Here is a 24,575-nt window from a genome sequence, read left to right as displayed (position 1 = left end):
GTTGGAATCAAGGGAAGGGTGATTTTGTTCATGTAAGGACTTTGTTTTATTCATTCTTGGGATGTGGGTATTGGCAAGGCCGGCATTTATTGCCCATATATTCTAGTTGCCCTGAAGGTGGTGGGCCGCCTTCTTGAATCATTGTAGTTCAGGTGATGAAGCTCCTGCTGCAGTGCTGTTGGAGGCCGCAGGTTTAGGAGGTGCTGCCAAAGAAGCCTTAGTGACTTGTTGCAGTGCATCCTGTAGATAGTGCGAACTGCAGCCACGGTACATAAGTGGTGGAGGGGTTGGCCATTTAGAATAAGGGATGAAGTGCCGATTAGGGGCTTTCCTGGATAGTGTTGAGTTTCTTGAGTAGTGTTACAGCTGCATCCAACCAAGCAAGTGAGAGTATTCCATCACACTCCTGACATGTGCCTTGTATGTCGGAGAGAGGTTTTGGGGAGTCAGGAGGTGAGACACTCACCGTAGAATACCCAGCCGCTGACCTGCTCTAGTAGCTATGGCATCTGTATGGCCAGTCCAGTTGAGTTTCTGGTCAGTGGTAGCCCCCAGGATGTTTATGGTGGGGGAATTGGCAATGGTAATGCCATTGAATGTCAGGGAGAGGTGGCTAGGCTCTCTCTTGTTGGAGATGGCCATTGCCCATTGCGTGTGGCACAAATGTTACTTGCCACTTATCAGCCCACGCCTTGATGTTGTCCAGGTCTTCCTGCATGCGGACATGGACTGCTTCATTATCTGAGTAACTATGAATGGAGCTGAATACTAGTTATCAACAAACAGCTCCACTTCTGACCTTATGATGGAGGGTAGGTCATTGATGAAGCAGCTGATGTTAGTTAGACTGAGGACACTACCCCAAGGAACTCCTGTAATGCTATCTTGGGGTTGAGGTGATTGGTCTCTAACAACCACAGCCATCTTCCTTTGTGCCAGGTATGGCTCCAGCCACTGGAGAGTTTTCCCCCGATCCCCATTGACTTCAGTTTTACCAGAGTGCCTTGGTGCAGCGGTCGGTTAAATGCTGCCTTGATGTTAAGGGCAGTCACTGTCACCTCACTTTTGGAATTCAGCTCTTGTATCCATGTTTGGACCAAGGCTGTAATGAGGTCTAGAGCCAACTGCTCCTGGAAGACACCAAACTGGGCATTGGTTGGCAGGTTATTGGTAGTAAATGATGTTTGATAACACTGTTGACAACATCTTCCATGACTTAGCTGATGATTGGAGATTATGCTGTTTTTTATAGACAGGGCATAACTGGGCAAGTTTCCATATTGTCAGGTAGATGCCAGTGTTGTAACTATACTGGAACAGCTTGGCTGGTGACGTGACTAATTCTGGAGCAGAATTGGGGCTTATAGCTGTTGCTGTGTCCAGTGCATTCAGCCATTTCTTGATATCACGTGGAGTGAATTGAACTGGCTGAAGGTTACCTTTGATGGTGGGGATTTCAGGAGGAGGCTGAAAAGGATAGGCCACTTGGCACTTTTGGATGAAAACGGTTGTAAATACTTCAGCCATGTCTTTTGCACTTGGGCTGGGCTCCGTCATCGGTGAGGATGGGGGTGTTCAAGGAGCCTCCACCTCCCGTTAGTTGCTTAATTGTTCAACACCATTCAAGTCCCCCACCCAGAGTACATTCTGTACCCTTGTTACCCTCAATGCTTCCTCCAAGTGATGTTCAACATGGAGGAGTACTAATTAACTAGCTGAGGGAGGGTGGTAATCAGCAGGAGGTTTCCTTGCCCCGTTTGACCTGAAGCCATGAGACTTCATGCTGAGGTCTCCCAGGGCCGCTTCCACCTGACTGTATACCACTGTGCCCCCACTTCTGATGGGTCTGCCCAGCCAGTGGGATGGGACATGCCCAGGGATGATGATTGAGGAATCTGGGACAATGCCGGGTAGGTATGATCCTGTGAGTGTATGACTTTCAGGCTGTTGCATGACTAGTCTGTGGGACAGCTCTCCCAATTTAGGCACCAATCCCCAGATGTTAGTGAGGGGGACATTACAGGGCAGACTGGGCTGTTTTCTTATCTCTGTCCATACTGTTAAATCATTTCAGAGTGACTGTTTTGCCCATTTGATATGGAAGATAGAATTTTTTCCACTGTTTAGGAAATGGATACATTTCTGTCAAATTTGTAAAACCTTGCTTTATGAAAGAGGATTAGTGTTTGTTGAAAATATTACATCACTGCAGGCTGAAAATGATTGTTAATTAGACATTAAAATTGAAGGTTGTCATGATGTGGAGATGCCGGTGATGGACTGGGGTTGACAATTGTAAACAATTTTACAACACCAAGTTATAGTCCAGCAATTTTATTTTAAATTCACAAGCTTTCGGAGGCTTCCTCCTTCACATCGTTCACCTGACGAAGGAGGAAGCCTCCGAAAGCTTGTGAATTTAAAATAAAATTGCTGGACTATAACTTGGTGTTGTAAAATTATTTACAATTAAAATTGAAGGCATAGGGTGTTTAAAAATGTGATACATTCGGTACAAGCCAACTTGAGTGGGGACTGAGAAAATGTACCCTATTAAGTTGCTTTGCATCTTAGTTAAATTTTAAATCCAAATAACTGTGACTTTGAGAGCTGAAACTGAATAACTTTTCGATTGTTTAACCTTTGTGTAAAGTTAAGCCTCATAGAGAAATTTAATCGTTCACATTTTACTGTTCTACCTAGTAATTGATACGCAGAAGGGGCTATAAATTGTATTGAGGAGTAGCTGGGTGGGATTTAGAACACAGCCCTACATCCAAGGAAACTCTAGAAAAAGAAATTAAATCAATGTCAGGAGTTAGAGGGTGTTCTATGACAAGTATGCTGAAATGAAATGCTACCAGAAGACAGGTCCAATTTGATACTGGGAACCAGACACACTTGCTGGTACCAACCCATTGTTAGAAATGACAATTACTACTGCGATAGTCTCTGCTCTGTCAGATCTAAGTATAGGCAGGATAAGAAGCCCATTGTGTTTAACAACGATTGAGCATAGCCTCCTTGCAACTGGTTGAATCAGATGTTAGCATATAAGGAAAAGTTGGGAAGATTGACACCTGGATAATTTCCCAATCCCTTATTATTTGGGAAGGGAACCTTGCCGGTGATACACAGTTTTCAAGGGGAAAGTAGGACATGGGAGGAACTCTTCAAATTGTTTAAATTAGCATTCTTACCCCCTGGTAGGGATGACCTATTCTCATGGCAAACACTAGCTGGAAAGCAGTGGTTTGAGGACTCATTGCCCCATTTGTGTGCTGCATGGTACCACAGTTTAGAAATTTGCCATTGCGCCCTGCAGACTCGTATCACATTTCAGTAGTTTTGAGAAGGCTTACATAAATACTGAAGTGCACAGTAGATTGACAGGCAGCCATACTGGGATGGTATTACATGCACGCAAAATATGTCGTAGATTTGGGACGCCAGACATGGGAACAGTCCAGGGAATGTCAGTGTCTCCGGTGGAGGACCAGCAGCTGAAATGTTTTGGCTGTGGTGTACCCAAATGCATAATCCATAACTGCTTGCATTGTAATACAACTTGAATATTTTCCCCCAAGGGGGAAGAGTTAATTAAAGCCAGGGAAACTACAAACATGAAAGAGCAATGAATACCTTTAGGGTTTCTCAGGGAGAGGGGATCAATACAAAACTGCCACTCAATCAGACAGGGCGAAACAACAGAATTATTATGATATTGTTGAGTCAATCTAAGACCCCATGGCATTTCTGTGGCCGTAGTCTCAAAGCCATTGAGAGAGGAAAGATTCTGCATTTCTACAGAAATTGAAAGAGGTGACCTCTAAAGTCAAAAACACAAAGTCCTGAGTGGATGACTATTTAGACTTACTGTCAAATGCCAAGTAATTAGCACAGGAGACCGAGCTTCTGGATATTGGCAAATGCAGTACGTCCTGACAGCAGGCCTGCTACAGTATTTTACTCCAGCTGAGGATTGTTCCTGTTCTAGGTACTATTATTTTGGGTTGTGCAGTGCTCCTGCTGTGTTCCAGCATCTTACAAATAATACGTTGGCTGGTCTGATTTACAGTTCTTGCATAGTATATCTGGACAACATTGTTGTGTTGTCACCTATGATATTTGACCACCTGAAGGATCTGAAGCAAGTGGCTTTAGAAAGCAGGACTGACTGTAAAACTAAAAACCATCTCCATTTTTGAGAAACAAATCAACATTCTGAAGATGAATTGCTTCTCAAGACATTAAACTGAATCCTGGAAAGGTAACAGCTGTAAACACACGTTACAAATTTCAGGTCTGCGCTTGAAATTCTCTTGGGGTCAGTGTCACCGGTCTCTTCCATAAACGGACCTTGCATCCCTTATGATCCAAAGTTTATTGTTACTGCCCAATGTCTAGTCATCCGATAGCATGATTTTGGGAGGGCTATAACAATTGGTTTAATTGTTATGTGAACAGGATACTGTAATCTTGCATATGCCTGCACGTGCACCTCTTCAACTTTTGAAAGGCAGACTGATTAACATTTTAGGGAGACAAGGCCAAATATATATCATCAAGCTATTTTATTTTACAAACAAAAATTAAAGAATAGAGTAACATTTATAGTAAATCTTGGCTCACTTCAACTTATTTCTGATGTGGAGATGCCGGTGATGGACTGGGGTTGACAATTGTAAACAATTTTACAACACCAAGTTATAGTCCAGCAATTTTATTTTAAATTCACAAGCTTTCGGAGATTTTCTCCTTCCTCAGGTAAATGTTTCAAGATCTCCTTGAAGCCTACGCATTTATACATATTGAATAATACATGGTGTTTACAGACTGCCCCTGCAACTGCCCGTTGCCAAGGCAATCACCGTGTTCAGACAGAGAGGTGTCATCTGCAGAACCCCCGAATACACATTCAACAAAAAAACAAACAGGGAAAAAAAACAGAGAAAAAAAAACACAGAGAGAGGCAGAAACATCCGGAAGGCAGAGAGAGCCAGCAAATGACCCATTATATTAAAAACAGATAACATTTGTTCGCTGGTGGGGTAACGTGTAGCGTGACATGAACCCAAGATCCCGGTTGAGGCCGTCCTCATGGGTGCGGAACTTGGCTATCAATTTCTGCTCGACGATTTTGCGTTGTCGTGTGTCTCGAAGGCCGCCTTGGAGTACGCTTACCCGAAGGTCGGTGGATGAATGTCCATGACTGCTGAAGTGTTCCCCGACTGGGAGGGAACCCTCCTGTTTGGCGATTGTTGCGCGGTGTCCGTTCATCCGTTGTCGCAGCGTCTGCATGGTCTCGCCAATGTACCATGCTCTGGGGCATCCTTTCCTGCAACGTATGAGGTAGACAACGTTGGCCGAGTCACAGGAGTATGAACCATGCACCTGGTGGGTGGTGTCATCTCGTGTGATGGTGGTATCTGTGTCGATGATCTGGCATGTCTTGCAGAGGTTACCGTGGCAGGGTTGTGTGGCGTCGTGGACGCTGTTCTCTTGAAAGCTGGGTAGTTTGCTGCGAACGATGGTCTGTTTGAGGTTGGGTGGCTGTTTAAAGGCGAGTAGTGGAGGTGTGGGGATGGCCATAGCGAGGTGTTTGTCCTCATTGATGACATGTTGAAGGCTGCGGAGAACATGGCGTAGTTTCTCCGCTCCGGGGAAGTACTGGACGACAAAGGGTACTCTGTTGGTTGCGTCCCGTGTTAGTCTCCTGAGGAGGTCTATGCGATTTTTTGCTGTGGCCCGTCGGAACTGTCGATCGATGAGTCGAGCGTCATATCCCGTTCTTACTAGGGCGTCTTTCAGCGTCTGTAGGTGTCCATCGCGTTCCTCCTCGTCTGAGCAGACCCTGTGTATTCGCAGGGCCTGTCCATAGGGGATGGCCTCTTTGACGTGGTTAGGGTGGAAGCTGGAAAAGTGGAGCATCGTGAGGTTGTCCGTGGGCTTGCGGTAGAGTGAGGTGCTGAGGTGCCCGTCTTTGATGGAGATTCGTGTGTCCAAGAAAGAAACTGATTCTGAGGAGTAGTCCATGGTGAGCTTGATGGTGGGATGGAACTTGTTGATGTTATCGTGTAGTCTCTTTAGTGATTCCTTGCCGTGGGTCCATAGAAAGAAAATGTCGTCGATGTATCTGGTGTATAGTGTTGGTTGGAGGTCTTGTGCAGTGAAGAAGTCCTGCTCGAACTTGTGCATGAAAATGTTGGCGTATTGGGGTGCGAATTTGGTCCCCATGGCTGTTCCGTGTGTTTGGGTAAAGAACTGGTTATCGAAGGTGAAGACATTGTGATCCAGGATGAAGCGGATGAGTTGTAGGATGGCTTCCGGAGATTGGCTGTTGTTGGTGTTGAGTATTGATGCTGTCGCAGCGATGCCGTCATCGTGGGGGATACTGGTGTATAGTGCCGAGACGTCCATCGTGGTGAGAAGTGTTCCTGGTTCAACTGGTCCGTGGGTACTGAGTTTTTGTAGGAAGTCTGTAGTGTCGCGACAGAAGCTGGGGGTTCCCTGTACGATGGGTTTCAGGATGCCCTCGATGTATCCAGAGAGGTTCTCACACAGGGTTCCGTTGCCTGATACGATGGGACGTCCGGGTGTGTTGGCTTTGTGTATCTTTGGGAGGCAGTAGAAGTCTCCCACGTGGGGATTACGTGGGATGAGAATGCGTAGGATGCTTTGAAGGTCTGGATCGAAGGTCTTGATCAGTTTGTTGAGCTGGTGGGTGTGTTCTTTGGTCGGATCTGCGGGTAACCGTCTGTAGTGTTCCTGGTTGTCCAGTTGTCGGTATGCTTCTTTGCAATAGTCTGTTCTGTTCTGTATGACTATGGCTCCTCCTTTGTCCGCTGGTTTGATGACGATGTTGCGGTTGGTCTTGAGAGCGTTGATGGCGTTGCGTTGTGCTCGGGTGACATTCTGGACTGTCTTCTGAGTGCGGCTGATGAATCTGGCATTGACGCATTTCCTGACAGCTTGAGCATACATGTCCAGCTGAGGGCAGCGACCCTCCGGAGGAGTCCAGTTTGACTCTTTCCTCTTCGGTTGCTGTACCGCGGATCCCTCTGTCTGCTGTTCCGGATCGTCGATTGTCTCATTGGGTTCGCTGCTGAAATCTTGGGGTTTGTGGTAGAATTCCCGGAGCCTCATTCTCCTGATGAATTCCTCTGTGTCCGCCGCGAGACTAGTGGGGTCACCACCAGCAACGACCAAGCTTCCCCTGGTACCACGGTTGCAACCACAGGGAAGTCTATTGTCAATTTATCCGACCACACCCTTCAACCAGACGAAATCGAAGTTCTCAGCCGAGGGCTCAATTTCTGCCCCACTACCAAAATGGACCCCACTAGTCTCGCGGCGGACACAGAGGAATTCATCAGGAGAATGAAGCTCCGGGAATTCTACCACAAACCCCAAGATTTCAGCAGCGAACCCAATGAGACAATCGACGATCCGGAACAGCAGACAGAGGGATCCGCGGTACAGCAACCGAAGAGGAAAGAGTCAAACTGGACTCCTCCGGAGGGTCGCTGCCCTCAGCTGGACATGTATGCTCAAGCTGTCAGGAAATGCGTCAATGCCAGATTCATCAGCCGCACTCAGAAGACAGTCCAGAATGTCACCCGAGCACAACGCAACGCCATCAACGCTCTCAAGACCAACCGCAACATCGTCATCAAACCAGCGGACAAAGGAGGAGCCATAGTCATACAAAACAGAACAGAATATTGCAAAGAAGCATACCGACAACTGGACAACCAGGAACACTACAGACGGTTACCCGCAGATCCGACCAAAGAACACACCCACCAGCTCAACAAACTGATCAAGACCTTCGATCCAAACCTTCAAAGCATCCTACGCACTCTCATCCCACGTAATCCCCGCGTGGGAGACTTCTACTGCCTCCCAAAGATACACAAAGCCAACACACCCGGACGTCCCATCGTATCAGGCAACGGAACCCTGTGTGAGAACCTCTCTGGATACATCGAGGGCATCCTGAAACCCATCGTACAGGGAACCCCCAGCTTCTGTCGCGACACTACAGACTTCCTACAAAAACTCAGTACCCACGGACCAGTTGAACCAGGAACACTTCTCACCACGATGGACGTCTCGGCACTATACACCAGTATCCCCCACGATGACGGCATCGCTGCGACAGCATCAATACTCAACACCAACAACAGCCAATCTCCGGAAGCCATCCTACAACTCATCCGCTTCATCCTGGATCACAATGTCTTCACCTTCGATAACCAGTTCTTTACCCAAACACACGGAACAGCCATGGGGACCAAATTCGCACCCCAATACGCCAACATTTTCATGCACAAGTTCGAGCAGGACTTCTTCACTGCACAAGACCTCCAACCAACACTATACACCAGATACATCGACGACATTTTCTTTCTATGGACCCACGGCAAGGAATCACTAAAGAGACTACACGATAACATCAACAAGTTCCATCCCACCATCAAGCTCACCATGGACTACTCCTCAGAATCAGTTTCTTTCTTGGACACACGAATCTCCATCAAAGACGGGCACCTCAGCACCTCACTCTACCGCAAGCCCACGGACAACCTCACGATGCTCCACTTTTCCAGCTTCCACCCTAACCACGTCAAAGAGGCCATCCCCTATGGACAGGCCCTGCGAATACACAGGGTCTGCTCAGACGAGGAGGAACGCGATGGACACCTACAGACGCTGAAAGACGCCCTAGTAAGAACGGGATATGACGCTCGACTCATCGATCGACAGTTCCGACGGGCCACAGCAAAAAATCGCATAGACCTCCTCAGGAGACTAACACGGGACGCAACCAACAGAGTACCCTTTGTCGTCCAGTACTACCCCGGAGCGGAGAAACTACGCCATGTTCTCCGCAGCCTTCAACATGTCATCAATGAGGACAAACACCTCGCTATGGCCATCCCCACACCTCCACTACTCGCCTTTAAACAGCCACCCAACCTCAAACAGACCATCGTTCGCAGCAAACTACCCAGCTTTCAAGAGAACAGCGTCCACGACGCCACACAACCCTGCCACGGTAACCTCTGCAAGACATGCCAGATCATCGACACAGATACCACCATCACACGAGATGACACCACCCACCAGGTGCATGGTTCATACTCCTGTGACTCGGCCAACGTTGTCTACCTCATACGTTGCAGGAAAGGATGCCCCAGAGCATGGTACATTGGCGAGACCATGCAGACGCTGCGACAACGGATGAACGGACACCGCGCAACAATCGCCAAACAGGAGGGTTCCCTCCCAGTCGGGGAACACTTCAGCAGTCATGGACATTCATCCACCGACCTTCGGGTAAGCGTACTCCAAGGCGGCCTTCGAGACACACGACAACGCAAAATCGTCGAGCAGAAATTGATAGCCAAGTTCCGCACCCATGAGGACGGCCTCAACCGGGATCTTGGGTTCATGTCACGCTACACGTTACCCCACCAGCGAACAAATGTTATCTGTTTTTAATATAATGGGTCATTTGCTGGCTCTCTCTGCCTTCCGGATGTTTCTGCCTCTCTCTGTGTTTTTTTTTCTCTGTTTTTTTTCCCTGTTTGTTTTTTTGTTGAATGTGTATTCGGGGGTTCTGCAGATGACACCTCTCTGTCTGAACACGGTGATTGCCTTGGCAACGGGCAGTTGCAGGGGCAGTCTGTAAACACCATGTATTATTCAATATGTATAAATGCGTAGGCTTCAAGGAGATCTTGAAACATTTACCTGAGGAAGGAGAAAATCTCCGAAAGCTTGTGAATTTAAAATAAAATTGCTGGACTATAACTTGGTGTTGTAAAATTGTTTACAATTGTCAACTTATTTCTGTAACACTTCTTGTAACATACAAAATAACAAAGCAAACCACACTGTCCCCATTAGCAGGCTAGGTGCACTCTTCTGACCAGAGAATTCTCTGAAACAGGTGGGTCCTGAATTTAAATTCGAGATCATTCTCTCTGAGTTCCTTACCAACAGTCCCAGAATATCTCAGATTATGTGTTTCTTTGCCCTTTTGTTTCCTGGCTGGACAGGAAGCCTGACCTCTGATCCTCACCCAGCATCGCATCTCTGGGGAATGACCAACTGAGCTACCAATTATACCAGCTACCACCTCCTAGGTGGGGGATCATTGTGACTATCTCCTGCTGTCCTCAAATGATTAGGCCATCCTAACATAATAGGTGTGGATGCTCACTGGAATGTTTGAATGTACGTGATCCATTGTTTCAGGTTGAAGTGGTATGTGGGAAGCAGCACTTCATTAGCTTGGTTCAGCTGGGAAATATGGATTAGATCCAGACGATAAATATAGTGGATTTAACCTTCTGTGAGTTGAATTGAAGTTATTATCATAATTTTAATATACACCAAGATCCCACCAAGGCCAAATAATCAGAAATCCAAAAATGTGACAACGCGTTTCCACCACTTAAGACAGTGTTGAATGGCAAACAGTTTCTCAGAATATTATAGAAAATTTATTAGAGTTTATGCCACTATTGCAGTGCCATTAATTGCATTTCCATGGTCTACAGAATGCCAAAAGACCCTATTGGTGTTGAAGACAAACCTGCATTCATCACCTATATTAATACAATTTGAGTAACATTTATGTGTCATATTTGGGTCCAGGAGCAGCTGTGGTTCAACAACAAACACATGTAAAGATTTGTTAGTGACATTTACAAGTGAAACTGTGACAAAGATATTCTGCAACTGAAAAAGAGTACCTGGCAGTTATTTGGGTGACGTAGACTTTAGAACCCACCTTGATAGAACTTGATTAGTTTGGCAAATGGGTTGGGAGTTCTGCACTAAGGGGCATGACAGCTAAGCTTGGTTCAGGAAATGCTTCCATATTTCAGGGCTCCTACTTACCTGGTATCTGGCCGGGAGGCACCATTTACAAATGCAGTATTCAAAGAGACGACAGAGGCACCAGCAATGAAACAATATGACGTTGTCTTAGTTAAATCAAACTGAGAGAGTGACTTAAACAATTAAGACAGCCAAAAGAACCACCTGATCCCCGGCCCCTGGTGATTCCCGGACCCTGATCTGACCCCCGGCCCCAATCCTGGACACAATCCCCAGACCCACTTACTTGAGGGCCGCTGCGACACTAGCTCTTCACCGGCAGGCTCTGATACTGCTCCGGCTCCGTTATAATGAGTCCCAATATCCAATATCTGGGGCGCCTCGGACCTCACCATTCTTGGCCAAGGAATGCACCCAGCATCCCCACGCACTCAAAAATGGACGCGCCTGAATTTCTGACCCAGCCTCTGCAACAATAGCACTATTTTTGTTTGGGATGCTGGCAGCTGTCTTAGGAGGTCAGGGTCCCTGTTTGTTGATATTTCCAGGAGTTCTCAGAATGACTGTATTTTTAGGTGTAGGGGGTCCCCAGAAGTGTCAGTATTTGCAGTGAAAGAAGAGATTTTGAGAGACCTGCGGTGACTTTACAGACTTTTAAGTCCTTGGTGTGCGCACCTGATGGCTAATTGAACTTGCAGTGATTGGCAAGCCATGTCTCATGGACAAATATAGGGTTAGATTGGTGGAGCATGCCACCTAACTGCCTGATATTGCCGGTGGGAAGCCCAATCCATTTCAAGGGCTGAACCTCATTAACATGTTTGCAGTGGGCTGCAGGTGCCAAACAGGTGTCCCGATGCTGCTTGCTGGCTCCGGGCTGGTGCAATATTGGGCTGGGAAAAAGGTAGGTCTGAGTGAGGAGGTGTTGGGAGAAGGCCTGGGGCGGCAGCAGATTAGATTGTTCTTGTGGAGCTTGGAGAAGCACTCCTGCTCTTCCTAGCCCCATGTAATTGATTTTAGCACTTGCCTTTTCAGGTCTCTTCTGTTGTACTGCAAGGTTTTACTAAGCACGGCACACGCTCCGCCCAGTACATAGTTAAAACGGTGTCCGGGTCCTGTGTATTTCATAGCACCCCAATTTGCATAGATTAATGAGGTTCCCACCAGATCCAGTCAGGCGCCTTGGCCGCCCAGCAGAAGGTCTGTGAAAAATGGTGGTGGAGCGGGATCAGGACGGCAAGTCTACCACCTCCATTTTAACTCTGCTACTGCCCTGGTTCCACTGGGCGGAAGAAGTTAAAATCTCACCCATAATCTCATGATTGAAATTCAATTCTTACAAATGGGATGAGAAAACTACTGCAATAACCTGGTGGAAAACTTTCAAAGAAAATTTGGCAGTGGTAGCTTAGCTGTTTTAGTGTCACTATAAATGCTCCACATTCAAGTTTAAAGGAAAACAAAAGTAAATGCTGAATTTAACGCAATGCCAAAATAATTCTAGGAGTTTAACTAACCACTTCTCTTCATACCTAAATCAAACAGGAAAACAGGTGCTCGTGAATAATCAGCACTTTTTCCTCAGTTTGCAGAAGAGTAGGCCAGGCTAAGATATGTATTTATGAAAAAATCAATGGATTTGGGGGCATGGGTTTGAGATATACAGTGGGTTAAAATACTGTATTTTCATTCCTGAATGGCTCGTTTAAAATCTAGCGTAGTTTGATGGAATGAAGGTCTCCTCTCTTTGCTAGCTGTAAGACCCTTCTGCAGTTTTGATCTATTTCTTCATTGGCCTGAGTCAGCAGCACAAAAGTGTTTATAATTTGGATTGGGAGGATTTATTTGGATTGTGTTTTAAAAACAAAATTATGTATTTAATTGTTAATGTAGGTGAAGCGAGGATCTACTGAACATGAGTGATGACAAACCTTTTGTTTGTACTGCTCCTGGATGTGGCCAGGTAATATGACAATTTTTCTTCAATTCTATTTTAACGTGCAATTGTATATTAAAGTGTATGGATGATCTTGCAAAATGTAAAAGTAGTTCGACAGAATGTATTTTACTCCCACATGCATAATACTATATTAAATAGGACACTATAGGGCAAAAACAGTGAGGCTTTCCTTTTGATGCAGAGCTTCGTTAAATATGATTGAGGGCCTGCAGATTTGGGGCTCTGATGTAGTCATATCTACGACTCTTGCATGTGCTGGCTGTGACCCTTATCATTTCTACTCTTACCTGTTATAACAAAAAGAGTTTACAATTAACAAGTGGGAACTGAGTTAAAATACTGCTCTTCTGTTTTTGAGACCTAGTTTTGAATGCAACCCAAACAGTTGGGATGGAAATCTTTGCTGTCTGATGATTGCAAGGGTACTGGGGAAGTAACTTTTGGGTAGTGTTAGCCAGTTTCTAATTAACTAAATTACACAAACTACCCATCATTTTAAACTAATTGGTAGGCCTGCTCAGAGATGTCACAGCATGGCTGTTGGAGAAAATAGGAACATCATGCTTGCCTAGTTTTGAAAATTTGAGCATTACTTTCCTGTGTCAAAATTATTGATTTTTCCATTATTCTCTGACACCATTATAGCTTCGAAGAAAAATTATGAAAGAAAAAGTCTGTAATGTTTTACATGCTTAAAATTATTAATAGAGCCTTTTACTGTTAAATGTTTGTGGATTACAATCTAAATAAATTAAACTGTTGTTACAGCGCTTCACAAATGAGGATCACTTGGCTGTTCACAAGCACAAACATGAGATGACATTAAAGTTTGGTCCAGCACGTAATGACAGTGTCATAGTGGCTGGTTAGTACTTATTTCTTTTCTCCCATATCCTGTAATCCAAACTTCAGGAAGGTAATGAAATATTGATGGAATAAATATTTTGAAGAGAAACCTTACCTTATTTAAAATATTACAATATCATGATACTTTGTATGACAAATGATTTAATGACTTCAGGGCTATATGGAAAAGCTTATTTTGCTGATAGTCTGCTTGGCTTAGTTCATTCATGCACACCCTTTTCTGCACCAGAATTATATCCACTAAAATTTATTAAATACATAGGATTTAAAACTTTACCACGTGTTGCTGTGTTATGGAGGACAATGGCCCAGAATTTGCATCTACGGCATTGAGTTTGTTTTCCAGTGCAAAAGTTCCAGAAAATTACGGCGTAAGTGAGTCACGCCAATATCCATGCCACGCCATAATTTCCTGGAACTTTTGCGCCGCTCCGCCAATACCCTCGCCAAAACTGAAAAGTTGATTATTATAGCTCCGCCCCCAATGGCGATTGCCAAACTCCTGGATTTATGCTAGTTTTCTCACTGCAGCCACCAGGACTGAAACATAATGGTGCAGGTCAATGTATTTAAATGAATGAATTCATCTGAATTGATTAAAGTAAACTAAAATCTCTGCCCTTTCATAATATATTTAATTCTCACCTAAAACCGATCAAAACACTTCTTTGTCATTGTGTGTTAGGTTTAGTGTATATTGTGTGCATGGTGTAGGGCACTGAAGTGCCTGCATATGGCATTAATGAAAGAGAGCGGGAGAGAAATTAATTTCAGCCCGAAATGATTGTCGACACACGCGCAGCGCATGCCAGGAGCCAGAGGCCTGAGGCTCATCCGAAATTGGGCCTCGGGCCTGATCTGAATAATTCCAGCAAGTTACAGTGTCTGTCAGGCCACCTCAAACAGCGCACCGGTTTCTTCTGGACCAATTTGGGCTGGCTGTGATGGCAGTAGCAATCCTCAGGTAGGTCCGGGCATGGTGGGGGTGGGGGTGGGGGGGGTGGTGGGTAGGCCAAGCCAAGCCAATGAGAGAGGGTGAGCACAGGCCAGTTGTGCTGTGGAGTCAGGAGAAGCACTCTTGTTCCTCCTGGCTCCACATTAAGGTAAGTTAAACTTACCTTTCTCTTGGCTGCCTCCAGTTAGGCCACAGAAGGAACTGGAAAAACCGACGCATACTCCTCTCAGTTTCTGATCAATTTTGGATGCCTGTTTTAGGAAGCCGCCAGGGATGCCTGAATATTGCCCTAGCCAATACGGTGTCGGATGTATTTCAGGCGCCCTTGGGGCGCGGCTGTAGCCCGTGAAATTAGATCTTTTTGACCCCATGTCGCAACAGGCATAACGTGTTTCAGTTTCGCCCTGGTTTGTTTGATCCGAGACTTTTTAGGGAGCTTAAATTACTGATGTCATCTAAATAAATGGTAAAACAAAAATCTGTAACTTAGAATGTTTCTTAAAACTGAATACAGAAGCTGAGTGTGTCTACAACTTAAACAGTTTTCTGCAAGTGATCATGTTCAGCATAGTGAAAGGATTTGAAATTCATAATTCTATAACTCAGGTCATGTCGATATTGATCTTCTTAATTAGTTCATTGAAGGGGTAAACCATTGGCTACGCCACATCTGAGGTCCCTGATTTGCCATTATGCTCGCTGCGGCGTATTCAAATTACTTTTCCAGGAAAGTTTGGAGTAAGATCACAGCAGGAAGATCAGGGCATGAAACAGCGTAATTAATGGCGTACGTCGCCATTCTAGGACATTTCGGGCCATTATGTCTTTTTTAAACCCAGATAGGCATTCTAGGTAGTATGGTTTGTCTTGTCCTCTGTAGCTGTGCTGTGTAATATTCCACTGAATTGTGATTCAGAAATAAATTAGAAAAGCATCTGATCTGAATTGGACTAACTTTCAATGCATTCCCTCAAATCCCAGTCCTATTATAGCCACGTGAAGTGTCTATCCTTGTGCCACTGTTTCTTTCTGTCATTATCCCATAAAGATGCGTTCAGTGTAAAAAATCACAGGAATTTGTTCTGAGGCATATTTTAGTGTTCCTATCACAAGATTTCAATTAAAAAATTTGCCAGAGAAAATTCACTGAACTTGCCCAAAGCCTAATCTTTCTCATTTGTATGTGTGTCAGTTGGTGTTTTGTTCATTGAAAGATAAGTTAATATGATTTATGCAGAATTTCAGAGTTTGAGCTTATAAATTAAACATTTTTATGTTTGAGTGGCAAGTCCATGGAAAATTGCATATGACAAAAGCTGGTCCTCATAATTTAATAATGCCCTGCCCCACAGGAAGCAAGTGATGGTGTTTCTTTAATAGTGAAAATACGCAGTGTTATACGCCATAATAGAACTGCATGTACTTCTTAGGCTACTAAGTAGATTATATGTTTAGAAAATAGGGTAGCAAACCTTTTAAAGAGTAAAGCATATTGGTGAATAATTGTCCTGGTCTATAAAAACAACATGGGATTGATGCTAATCAGGGCAAAATGTTTGTCAGCGTAATATTCAATTTGCAGGTATCTCAGCAAAGCTTTTAACTGCTGTGTAAATATTTAAAACCATTACATCACAACTTCAGAGTTATGAATACATGATTGTAATTTTTTCATGAGAATCATATTTTTCAACTGAGTTTATGGAGCATTGTACAGTACTTATTTCTAATAACTTCAATTACTTTAATACATTGTTTATTTTTGTGTTTGTTTTTAGTGACATTTCTTTGTTGTATAAGCTGATACTTCAGAAATAGAGGACTCTTCTACTCCCAAGATATCCAGTTATCTTTATCTTTACACATATGAAAATTGTCACATTTTCAAGTATACCTTCTAACTTATTGAAAGAATGTGTTTCCCGTTTACTACTGTAAATCTAACTGAGTAATCACAGGTTTGTGTTCAAGGATAGGAGACAGTGATAAGATTAGCTATTCAAAGGATTTAATAAAGTAAAATAACCTCCGGTTTTCTAAAAAAATAATTCATTAGTGGAACCTTGTAATCACCTAACGGCAGTAGGAGCCTCCTTTTTGATTTGAATTATTTAATTAAATATTGTAATTTTTAATTTTCCTTTTTTATTTGTCCTTCACATCTAAGTTATAAAGTCAGATGGCCAACTTTTCACAAAGATTAAATTGTTAGAGTATTGATGTTTTCTTGAAATAGCTATTATGTAACTTATTAGAGCTAACAAAGTTTAATCTAAAAGTGCCATAATATTGTTTTATTGTTTTGAATCCTTTTAGACCAAACTCCAACTCCAACTCGTTTCCTTAAGAATTGTGAAGAGGTAGGGTTATTTAACGAGCTGGCAAGTCCATTTGAAAATGAATTTAAGAAGGCTTCAGAAGATGACATCAAAAAGGTGAATAATATATTTGTGTCTAGGATTTCTTAATGTTGCAACATGATTACACAGCTTTAGTTGGTATGATTGAACTGTATTTTCATAAGATGCCTTGTTATAATGTTTGCACAATTGATCATTTAGCAGAATGTAAGTGCGTTCTTATTGGAGACAAAAATATATCTTGGAGAACAGATGTTTTGTGACCTCTTTATAGTGTTGTAGATTATCCGAAAGCAACAATCTGAGTTTGTCTGAATGTACTTATTGCTTCTCCTTGAAGTTGCACACAATGTATTTGGCATTAATGAAGATACTAAAAATACGTGTGAGTTTACAGTTTTTGTAATGGATGGACAAAACTCTGGGGAGTTAAATATTGTGCAAAATGCTATAATTGGTAAAATATTAAGGAATCTGTGCAATTCATTGGTATCTATACTGAAGATAATCTTGTGATAACTACATCCTTAATCAAAGCATATAATGTAACTGAACTAAAGCTCTTTCATTTCATGTCCACTAATTATAACACTAAAGTTCACAATCAGATCCAAACATAACATTTTCTACTGTCTTCAATGTACAATCAACTGATTATTTTTAATTAATTCCCTAATTTCACCCAAGGGGAGCAATGCATTTCAGAAATCATGGCCTAGATATTGGGAACAATCGGTGCAGCGCCTGCTACACTCACCTAATGAGGCTGGTGGCAGGATCATGGCAAATGGGTCCGTCTTCCTCGTTAGGATAGTACTGGTGAGCTGCAGGCATCACTGCCCCAGGTGCTGTTGGGAGGAAGCAGCAAGATTGGCTGGCTCAAATGCTGGCTGAGGCCTTTAGGTGAATCTGAGTGAGGTGGGAGATGCAATCGGTAGGGGGCAAGAGGTGGCTGGTAGTGGCCCACGGTTTTAATGTGGAGCTGGGAGGAGCATTCCTGCTCTTCCTGGATCCACAATAAGGGAAATTAAAAAAAAACTTTTAACTTATCTTTTGGGTGGCAGCCTCCAGCAGTCCCTTTAAGGACTGCTGCATTGGTTGTTGAGTGCCTGAAGAAACTGATCACAGCATGCACGGTGCTTGCTGTGATCATTCGCAGTCCAATTTGGCAAAGGGGCCTGAAACCAATTTGCATATGTAGTTGGCCTGACGTCAGTTTCAGTAACAGGACGCGCGGAATGAGTGCTCTGTCGCCGCCCGCCATGTTGGATCCTTGTGCGTACGTTTTCCAATTGTAAATCAGGCGATGCGTCATCAAATTTCTAGGCCTATATCTTTGGCATGTCAGTACTAATGTGTAAAGATTTTTTTATTCATGTTTTTCAGCAGTAATGTGTTTTATTGCTGTGATTAACAGGACTGATCTACAAATTGGTCATCTTTACCTTATGCTAAGAAATTCATAACTGAGGATAATAATTCAAGTGGAATGTTTTCTGGCATTCTCGTTATATATTTATAAAATGTTACTGAACATGAGATTTGCGTAATTCATTAAAATTAAGTGTTGGAAATTAATAGTGATTCTATTTTCACTGAAGTCTACTAATTTGGTCTGATTTCATAGATGCCCTTGGACATGTCACCACTTGCATTACCAGCAGTTAGGACTAAAGTGGAGGAAATGCCTACTGTGGAAACAACTCACCAGAATAGTCCCCTGCCTCACCCAGAGTCGACCACCAGTGATGAAAAGGTACAAAGTCTACATTATCAAATTTCTTAAGTTGCGGTTTGAAACTTTATGAAGAAAGTGAAGGTTAAATTATAGAGGGGAAACTGAAGGCGATATGTTTCTCATTGTGTAGTGCTAAGAATAGTAGAGGGATTAAATAAAACTGATTTATTAAGGTTGAGTAAAAATATGTCGTAAATGATTTTGCAACTAAATTGCTGTATAAAATGGGTATATTTGTAACAATGGAATACATAAACTTCTCAAAGACCACATACAACACATTGACACTGTCCTTCGCAGCAACTTAATTTCCAGATGCGTCTTTGGAAATTAGAATGTTTCATTAGAAAAACCCACATGAAAGAAGTCCTTAGGGATAAAATCATGTACTTCAAGATGTTGCTGACATTAGTAGTAATGGAACAAAGCACATGTTCACCACATGGAAATGTGCCTCAGGAAGGATTTGTCAGAAGAAATAACTTTTGACAGAAACCAGGTTCAGAGGAAGTTGTCATTTAGATTAGTTTGGTTAATATTGTCTGTATTTATATTAAATCTGATTTCCAGTTAGATATTTTGGCAGCTGGTGGAGGAGGATTATTTTAGTCACAACCAGAACAGTGAACATGTTCAAGACCCACTGTCACTCAGACTCAGGTGAATTTTGCCCATTCTCAGCAGGGCCCCAGCTGAAGAACCAAGCAGAAGGGAGATATTCAATATTTTCAGGGAGAGGGAAGAAAAATGGCTCAAAGTTGTTTTGAATCAGAGCTCCTTATAGCTGATCAGGGTGCATTGATGACAGCCATTGAGAGTCGGTACCCCAGACTATCTTACACTCCTAACTGTAGAAGGATGTGTGGTGGGAAGGAACTCAGAAGATGAGAAATAAAATCAGTCACCCTCCAGCTGCAGGAGTTCTGGTCCAGATGAAAGTTCTGTTTTCCTGTAAATGACAGTAGCCACAGGGTTCAAAGTTAAGACAGCCGAACCAGTAGCTGCAAGATCACTATTGTGCAGGAAAATGATTGGCCATTGCAACATTCTAGAAATTGAAGCTTTCTTTATGTTTTGTATTGGCTTTGAGCATGTTTTGTATTTTGTAAGATTATATTCAAGATTTTTTCTTTCAGAAAACAAGCTATAATGAAATGTGCTTTCTGCCATGTATTTTCAACCCTTTTTTTTAAACCAGCTTGTTGGTCTTGTAGACAGTTAAAATATATTAAAAAGACTGATGTTTATGCAATACTATGTATTTGTAACTCAGTAACAACATCATTTTTTAATGAATATTTTGTTTTCTCTCCTGATCTACCTGCAAAACATACTCAACATCCTGGCCAAAAGGATGTAGTTGACCTACTCCCAGCCATTTGCCAATCCGGCTCTATAAGCAGCCACTTAGTAGTCCGAGAAAGCAGGAAGGGAGGGATGATTTTTGCTTCTTTCATATTTTGTCTGATCTTCATTTGATACCTCACTGCAACAGTATACAGAGATAGGGCATTTCATTTTTGGGGAATTGAAAGCATGAACCTATGTTCTGCTACACTGGTGCACAATATTAAAGCGACCAGAACTCGATGCAACTGGACGGTGACTGAGTTTACTTCACACTTTCTGAGTTGCTACCCATCACGCACTGTCCCTCTGAAACAATGCAGTTTTTAATTTCCAACAGGTCTAGTGGGTCAGTCAGAAACATCAACCAAAAGGTAGGAAGGCCTACAATTTTCCTGTTTAAAAAAAAAAGCACTTTTTTATTGTGGTATGAAACATTTCTGCTTTGTAAGAAGATTGTCATACAAAATTTGAATGCTAAAATTCATTGTTAAATTTTAATCTATTGAGGTGTTTATTGAAATTAAAAATGATCAAGCTGTACAGTAAATACATTTTTTTTGTACATAGACTGAGATTTATTACAACATAAATCCATGGAAACATTTGGCAATCATACAGAGGGTTGTGCCTTTCACTTACATTAACTATTGTAATCAGAAAATGAAAATGAATGACTATAATTAGTCTTTTTCATATTTTTATCAGGTGCCCAAGAAAATACTTTCAGTGCAATTGGTATGTTAGCCTTTATTGCAGGGGGGTTGGAGTGTAAGGGTAAGGAGGCCTTGCTGCAATTATATAGGGCTGTGGTGAGACCACACCTGGAGTACTGTGTACAGTTTTGGTTTCCTTATCTAAGGAAGGATATACTTGCCTTAGAGGTGGTGCAATGAAGGTTCACTAGATTGATTCCTGGGATAGGAGGGATGTCCTATGAGGAGAGATTGAGTAGAATGGGCCTATATACTCTGGAGTTTAGAAGAATGAGAGGTGATCTCATTGAAACGTATAAAATTCTTAGAGAGCTTGACAGGGTAGATGCTGAGAGGCTGTTTCCCCTGGCAAGAGAGTCTAGAACTAGGAGTCATAGTCTCAAGATAAGAGGTGGGCCATTTAAGACCAAGATGGGGAAAAATTTCTTCACTCAGAGAGTTGTGAATCTTCAGAATTCTCTACCCCAGAGGGCTGTGGATGCTCAGTCGTTGAGTATATTCAAGCCTGAGGTCGATGGATATTTGGATACTAAGGGAATCAAGGGATATGGGGATAAGGCAGGAAAGTGGAGTTGAGGTAGAAGATCAGCCATGATCTTAATGAATGGCAGAGCAGGCTTGAGGGGCTGTATGACCTTCTCCTGCTCCTATTATGTTCTTATGTTTCCTGGCCATTCTCCTATTTTCCATCCTCCGTAAATTTCAGCTTATCTAAAACTGCTACCCATATCCCACACTGCACCAGTCCTGATCACCTTTCACCCCTATCCTTGCTGACCTAAAATGTTATCCTAGTGTTTAAAACAATTTTCTACGTTAAAGGCGTGACATAATGTCAAGTTGTTGTTAAGCCAAAATCCCACCTCTTTGTGGTGGCTCAAGTGAACACTAAAGAAACAACGGCAATATTCAAAGAAGAGTAAGAAGTTCTCGTGATGCCCTGACCGACATTCCTCCCCAAATATCATCACCAAAAACAGATTAACTGGGCACTGATCTCATTGCTGTTTGTGTGATCTTACTATGTGCAAAATGGCTGGTCACATAACAACAGTGACTGAAAAATGTAATTTGTTTTATGTGAAGGGTTTGGGATGTTTCTGAGAGATGTGATAAAGTGCTGTATTAATTCAAGTTTGTTTGTTCTTTCTTTACTTCTACCGTGAATCACCTAACCTTCTAAAGACAGAAAAGCAGTTTATTTAGTTCTGCAGTAGATATATTTGTAGTGAACTTTTAAAGGAGTACTCCAGAGAAGGCTCACACAAATCATACTGCCAGCCTTCCCTGTCTGTTATTTCCTTAAGCAAAAAAAAAAATGACATTTTATAGGTAATTTCTCCAAGTATGTAAAGCACTCCAGCTGTTTGAGCTATGTGGTGCCTGCAGGTGATGCATAATGTTATGCGACATGTGCATGCACATTCGTAATTATGATGCCGTTCAGTGATTCAGAGGATCCTGGCGTATCGTTATCATCATGCACACATAGTGTGTACTTACCAGCGTATTGTTTTCTGCTTAACCACGGAGTCAGATTTGTCCAAATATGTTTGAAATCAGTATTGAGCTGTGTTATGATTTACTGTGAATTCTGGAGTATCTGTTTGGCTTGTGGTGTTAAACTAGAGCCAAAATGATGGAAATCAACTTCTGAACTCAGCTATCACCTTGAGTAGTCTCTGCCCCACTAATGATTCACTGCCACTAGAAATAGAGTGTTGACCTGACACATTTGCTATTAAAACAACATAAATGCAGCATTCAATAGCTAATACAATGGGGATGATAGATTGGGAGTTTGCAGGTGACAATGAGAATTAACCACTCAAACGGGCATGGTTTAATTTAGTGAACGGAGCCAGTTTCTGGTTGTCGTGTTGGACCGTGTCTATCACCCTGTATAAATGATACATAATCTACATATCAAATAATTACAGCTTTTTTCAGTCAAATTTGACATTTTTGATAAGATTATTCAGACCACTACAGCTATTGTGCCCTAAGGTATTGAATCGATGTACTACATTCTATCATCTATGTGTGCTTTTCACAAGTTTTGTTGCCTGTTATGTAATGAACTTTTAGTAAATAAATCAATACTTATAGTAAAAAAAATGCAGTTAACAGTGCAGTTGTCATCATGTTTGACGAAATTCCCCTGAAACTTATGATAGGATATATTGGCCTTGGAGGGAGTGCAGTGTAGATTTACTAGAATGATACCTGGACTCCAAGGGTTAAATTACGAGGAGAGATTACACAAACTAGGGGTTGTATTCCCTGGAATTTAGAAGATTAAGGGATGATTTGATCAAAGTTTTCAAGATAGTAAGGGGAACTGATAGGGTAGAGAGGGAGAAACTATTTCCACTGGTTGGGGTGTTTAGGACTAGGAGACATAATCTAAAAATTAGAGCCAGGACTTTCAGGAGTGAAGTTAGGAAACACTTCTACATGCAAAGGTTGGTAGAAATTTGGATCTCTGTTCTGCAAACGGCAGTTGATGCTAGCTCAATTGTTAATTTTAAATCTGAGAATGATAGATTTTTGTTAACCAAAGATATTAAGGGATATGGGGCTAAGGCGGGTATATGGAGTTAGGTCACAGATCAACCACGATCTCATTGAATAGTGGAACATGCTCAAGGGGCTAAATGGCCTACTCCTGTTCCTATGTTCCTATAATAATGAGACTGATTTGCTTTGATTGTATGGTTGATTTTAATGGCTTTAAAATTGATGGACCGCAAACCATGGTTCAGCAAAAGGATGCTATATATCTTTAAAAATACGTGGAAAATATATTAAAATTGATCATTGTATCCTGTTAACAAGTTAATCTTTTGCTCCCTATTGGCTACTTCAAAAACTGTTCAGTGTTACCATCTATAATATATTAGTAAAAATCTAACCTAGGATGTGCACTAGAGGTTGTGACTTCAAATCCCATTATGGAAAGTTGTAAAATTGAATTCAATAAATCTGATAATTTATGGGCTAACACCAGGAAAAATTACCTTCAGTGCTGCCAGATTATTGTAAAAACGCAACTCGTTCACTAATGTCCTTCAGGGAAGGGTGGCCTACACATGACTCCAGTCCCACAATATGTGCTTGACCCCTAATGCCCTCTGAAGTGGCCTAGTTATAAACAATCCCACATCCTGTCCACAAACCTTACTTCCTATTGTCCGCATTTTTGGTCACACTTTTGTGTTAACAATTATCATTGTAAATTGCTGACAAGATTTCCCAGTCAATACTGTGTCAACTATCACAATGTAGTTACAGGCTCTGGCCACTAGATGGCTCTGTGGAAAAAGTTTCTGAAGTCTCCCAGCCTGGTTGTCATCAAGTATATGTAAAAAAATAACTTTAATTCATCAACTGATCGTGGACAATGCCACAGGCAATTTACTAGTAGTAATATATTGAAAGTCTTTTATCTTGCACTCACTTCAGTCCTTGTTTTAAAGTCCTACATTCTTTACTTTTATTATAAATTCCTATATACAGATTTATAATGGAAACTGCTTACGTAAATTTGTTATGCTGTAATTACATCCTCTTGCCAGTAGTGGTGCTGCAATTACAGCATGACACATTTGCTTAGACAGTTCCATTATAAATATGGACAAAGGAATTTCTAATGGAAAAAGCTGACAGGAAGTATGCATAGATTTAAGACTTTTGATATATTGATAGCTGAACAAGCATTAATGCTGAGTGGGTCCAACATTCAGTTTCGATATACATTGAACACTCCTATATCAGG

The 24,575-nt window shown here is 42.3% G+C and overlaps 1 protein-coding gene across 6 annotated transcripts in view; it reads left to right on the top strand.

Annotated features, from left to right (window-relative positions):
- The window catches only part of atf2 (activating transcription factor 2), a 75,767-nt gene that overhangs the window by 11,010 nt on the left and 40,182 nt on the right, over positions 1-24,575 (top strand). For all 6 annotated transcript variants that reach the window (XM_067987582.1, XM_067987586.1, XM_067987581.1 and 3 more), the window contains 4 exons: positions 12,748-12,817; positions 13,583-13,679; positions 16,953-17,071; positions 18,624-18,752. In XM_067987582.1, the coding sequence (XP_067843683.1) occupies positions 12,770-12,817; positions 13,583-13,679; positions 16,953-17,071; positions 18,624-18,752 (393 nt within the window). In that variant the 5' untranslated portion in view covers positions 12,748-12,769. The remainder of the gene's footprint in view (positions 1-12,747; positions 12,818-13,582; positions 13,680-16,952; positions 17,072-18,623; positions 18,753-24,575) is intronic.

This window comes from Heptranchias perlo, chromosome 7 (genome assembly GCF_035084215.1).
Source record: "Heptranchias perlo isolate sHepPer1 chromosome 7, sHepPer1.hap1, whole genome shotgun sequence".
Lineage (NCBI taxonomy): Eukaryota > Metazoa > Chordata > Chondrichthyes > Hexanchiformes > Hexanchidae > Heptranchias > Heptranchias perlo.
The sequence above is the reverse complement of the archived record's forward strand: the minus strand, read 5'-3'. Positions and strand labels throughout refer to the sequence as shown.